Raw genomic sequence first — 4,370 nt, forward strand, 5'->3', positions numbered from 1 at the left:
TCTTTGCTCTAGCTGAATTAACTTTTGGCCTTAAGATGGAGAGTGCCAGTGTACTAAACCAGCAGAAAATTTAGCTGGCAAAATAGCTTTCTTCAGATGTGTGATACAAACAATGCAGTTAAGTGGCACCTCATTGTGTTCATACACGGAGCTTTTAGAAAGACAAACTAACAGATGAAGGTGAAGTGAAGCTAGTGGCTTGATGATGGTAGCAAGACCTGACAAGCCTTATCACCTAGCAAGTGAGTTAGGTGGAACAGCAGGACAGGGAAAGCAAGGAGCTAGCAACTGCCTTACCAGAAAAAGGAATAGTTTTAGTTATTCTTTAGAAATGGGAGTTTACATATCACCTTGTTCATTTCTTTTACCGTTATTTTTCTCTTCTCCCTTAAAAAATATATTGCTCTTTATGTCATCTGAATCATGGCCTTTTGTAAAGAAAATTAACTCACTGTTAACCAGAAAGTTTAGTTAAAAGTTTCCAAGATTTTCATAGCGAGTCAAACCAGAGTATTCTTATTAGGAAGTCAAATGAGTTTTCTTAGTGACCCCTTTATATTCAAAGCTGTCCTCAATATTACTAACAACATAATACGCAATATAGTGTGAAAAAGGGAACATGTAGGTTTGGGGTTTTTTTGTATTTTACTTAGTGCCACAAGTGAAATCAGCTTCTATTTTGAGCACGGTCTAGGAAAACAAGGTCTTTATACTAGGCTAACAAGGTTTCTAAACATTTCCTATATTTATTACTGTTATCTGTTAAGTTTTATGCTGGTTCCTCCAGAGAGACATGAAAATTCACAGCTAGTGTCAAAACATGAGATGAAACCAGTTTCCTCACAATAGTCCAAACAGTAGTGGATTCAAGTTCAAATTGTTTTCCAAGACAAATGATGACTTTCTGGCCCGACAGCTGCTACGACAGTCCATACCAGAAGAGGGCAGCCCCACCAAGGCCTCCGATGGTGACATCAATCAGCCCGTCGTCGTTCAAATCCATTTCTCCATGCACAGACTGGCCAAAAAATTTCACTTTTTCCCCATCTCCACCTGATGCAATACGCTGTGAAAAACATTAAGAGGTTTATGCAGTGCATATTGAAGGATTTTCTAGGAACATTCAAGACACGTTTGTTGGCAGTTAGATGGCTTTTAAGACGTTTTAAATATATTAAATTTTCATTACAGTACTCCTAAAATGGTTACCACGGTGATGAGGGCTATAAATTTTTAGAATTGCAAAATAGCTATTTTCTAGCCAGAAAAATATTTTAGAAGTTTTCTAATAAAAACATGCAAATATATTTTCGAACATTAGAGTCAAATTCAGTTAAATCAGTATGAGTGTAAAAGTACACAGCACTTTACAAAAGTTGTCTTCATGAAAGGTGAAGTCACTGTTTGATATTACGTAGGGAAAACACGGGAAAACAGGACTTGTGCCACATACACTTACAGCGTGGCTGCCAATCTGTAAAGCCTTACTTCTTACCTGAGAATATTTTTTACTGATTTTGTTGCCATGGCCATGATAAATATAAACAGCTCCCCGATGATCATCCTCTAAGGGAGAGCCTATTACAATGTCATTGTATCCATCAAGGTTGAGATCCTTCACTGCAGCAATGGCAGTCCCAAAGCGTGCACCACAGGGCTCGTTCTTAAGAACTTTGCAGGTGTCCTGTTTGAGCGGCGAACAGCACGCTTGCTTTATAGGTTCAAGACTCATCTGATATTCAAACTTTGTCTGTGGAAGAAGAGATTTACAATTCATGGATTTCCATTGACATTTTCAAAAGGCAGGCTTTTAAGAGCTCCTGCCCAGAAGACAAACCGATGAATTAAACAATTACATCCTATTCCCAGTGATGGAGTGCAGTGTAGAAACTGATTCTGTAACTGTAATTCAAATGTTCTCTCTGAGCAATGGATGGGAAAGGCATTCTCATTCCTTCTCTTTCTGCATCTAGATACTTCTGCACATTTCCTCAAGTTAGAGGTTCACAGGAAAGCACAGTATCATAACAATATTTCAGTGTTATTTTAAGTAAAGCACTTGATTCTCAAGACAGTCTAAAGAGTTCTTCTAAAGACATTTTCTTAATCTGAGAAATAAGCCAAGTTTCTGATGAAACACAGATGGCAATACTGTTATTCCAGAACAAAGGACAACATTTCTCTGACACAGACTGAATTCTGTCCTCAGCAGACACATACTCTACTCTTCTGGTCTAGTGTGCATCCTAGACTGAAACCATACATACAGTATAGGATGTAGCCAATCTTTCCAAGAGATTGGTCCCATGAGTTCCATGTTAGAGACAAGCAGCAGCAAGCAGTTGCTGCATATTTTCTCTTTGGAGATGGATAAAAGAAAGCACAGGAAAAACAAATTTCAAACCCTCACATTACTGGAGGACATAGAATTCTTGTTTTCTCGCCAACTCTGTTCACCAGCAACTTGCTGTTAGCAACATGCATGTAGAAACTGTCGGAATTCTTTGTCAAATATATCCACTTTTCAGGTCCTTTCCTTACAATAGTATTTTAGGAGACCATCATTGCTAGGCCATATTTTGATAACTGTTCTAATAATACAAAATGGTGCTGGACTAAAAGAAGAAAAGAAGAAAAAGTATGCACAGACACTGGAAGAAGAGTAATCAAATGAAAAAGCTGAGGTGTAGATAGTATATTCCTCAATCTAGTTGTGTCATGTTTAAAAGCTGTTGGACATACAAGGTTTAGCTCTAGGTCGGTATGCAAGTGACAGGGATATGGGAGTACACACTTTTATGATGGATTAGCCCTACTGTTCCCTACTCTGTAAAAACAGAAGGAAAATGTGATAGAAAATTAATCCCATAAATTTGCATTTATGCCACTGCAGTTTACAGAATACTGTGCTTATCTATATAATATATTCTGTAAGAAAAAAGGTGAGAAAATATGAGTTTGAGAAGAAAAGAAAGTTTTAAAAAATAATCTGTTTTATACTCTCAGTTGTCAAAATCATGTTTTTCTGTTCTCAATAGGTCATCTTCCCAGCTCAAATTATCCTATTTCTTTGAAATAAGGATATGAAGACAGTAAGAAGCATGTTCTGTTCCTGGTCAATAAACACCAACATTACCTTGTTCAGACTATAAACATATACTTTCCCTTGTTCTTCTTTCTCAGTTCCCATATACATAGGAGCTCCAACAAGAAGAAGGTCCGTAAACGAGTCCCTGTCAATGTCGATGGTTGTAATAACACCCCCAAAGTATGACCCAATCTGCAGGAAAATATAAGGTATAAATCAAAGACAGGAGTCAGAAACACCATGCAACATTTCCTCTTGAAAGACCTGTTTTACAGTTACTTAGAACAATGCCAAATGTTAACCACTAGGCAGAAATTTTCTTTGCTATCTAGAAGATCTTTCTGATCTTTTTTCATTTGCTTTTGAACCTTTTTTTTCTGGTTTGTTGCCAGGTTTTATGTAAGAATGGCCCACTGAACTTTCAGCTCTCCTGAGTTTGAGAGGGACGAGTGGAGGCATCTACCTGCTACGGCAAGTACAATCTCTTAAGACAGCATTTGAATATAAAGTGTTTTGGGAGGCAACACAGTGCAGGCAGTCTCCAAAATTACCAAGTTGCCACTAAATGCAGAGGAACAAGATCTACAGGAAGAACCAGACACATTCATAGACTCAGTACAAGACGTGTGATTTATCTGACTAACATTCACTTCACAGCTAAGCTAGACATCCTGCATTTCCTTTACTCTCAACATGAGAAGCAGTCTCCCCTAGTGGAAGATGTGTCTTATCTCCCAGAAGATGCTTCAAGCACACCAGATCGCTCAAACCTCAAAAATGCCTGCTTTCCTTCATTGACTCTAATGGGCCTGATTGATTAGTGGAGTTGCAAATATCAGCTACAGCTGAAAATTAGGTAACCTGAATTCTCCTGAAAGAAGCTTGTACTGCAGCCTGAGGACACTTCAGTAGGCATGTCTTTCAACCCTCCTGTGCATAATATTATAAAACCATCTTTAATTATGTGAATAACACATTGCTTTTGTTTTTTATTTCCCCACAGGAACAGCTCTCTGAGTTGCTGCTCAGTATAACAAGCAGCTATTCAGTATTTCATGCTGTCTCAGCTGACACTTCATGGCACAGCACCCTGCTTTTTGCACCAGACTCCTGCCAGTCACATACACCTTCCATTCAGCAATCAGAGAAAATTGCAAGTACAGAGATGGCATAGCCCTTTGTCACTGGTGAAGGTTCAGCCCTCACAGAGAAAATTCTGTCTCTGACTACTATAGAGCATACTTTCCATTACTTAATATACCTGAGCACCTACCCAGCCTTT

The 4,370-nt window shown here is 38.4% G+C and overlaps 1 protein-coding gene across 1 annotated transcript in view; it reads right to left on the reverse strand.

The window, feature by feature from the left end:
- Nucleotides 1–4,370, reverse strand: part of LOC103772610 (integrin alpha-1-like) — a gene marked incomplete at both ends in the record, with an annotated part of 15,715 nt that overhangs the window by 7,813 nt on the left and 3,532 nt on the right. Inside the window, 3 exons of the mRNA XM_008939952.1 lie at nt 936–1,066; nt 1,496–1,750; nt 3,137–3,280. Of these exons, the coding sequence (XP_008938200.1) occupies nt 936–1,066; nt 1,496–1,750; nt 3,137–3,280 (530 nt within the window). The remainder of the gene's footprint in view (nt 1–935; nt 1,067–1,495; nt 1,751–3,136; nt 3,281–4,370) is intronic.

The sequence above is a fragment of the Merops nubicus genome, unplaced genomic scaffold (assembly GCF_000691845.1).
Source record: "Merops nubicus isolate BGI_N331 unplaced genomic scaffold, ASM69184v1 scaffold53310, whole genome shotgun sequence".
Lineage (NCBI taxonomy): Eukaryota > Metazoa > Chordata > Aves > Coraciiformes > Meropidae > Merops > Merops nubicus.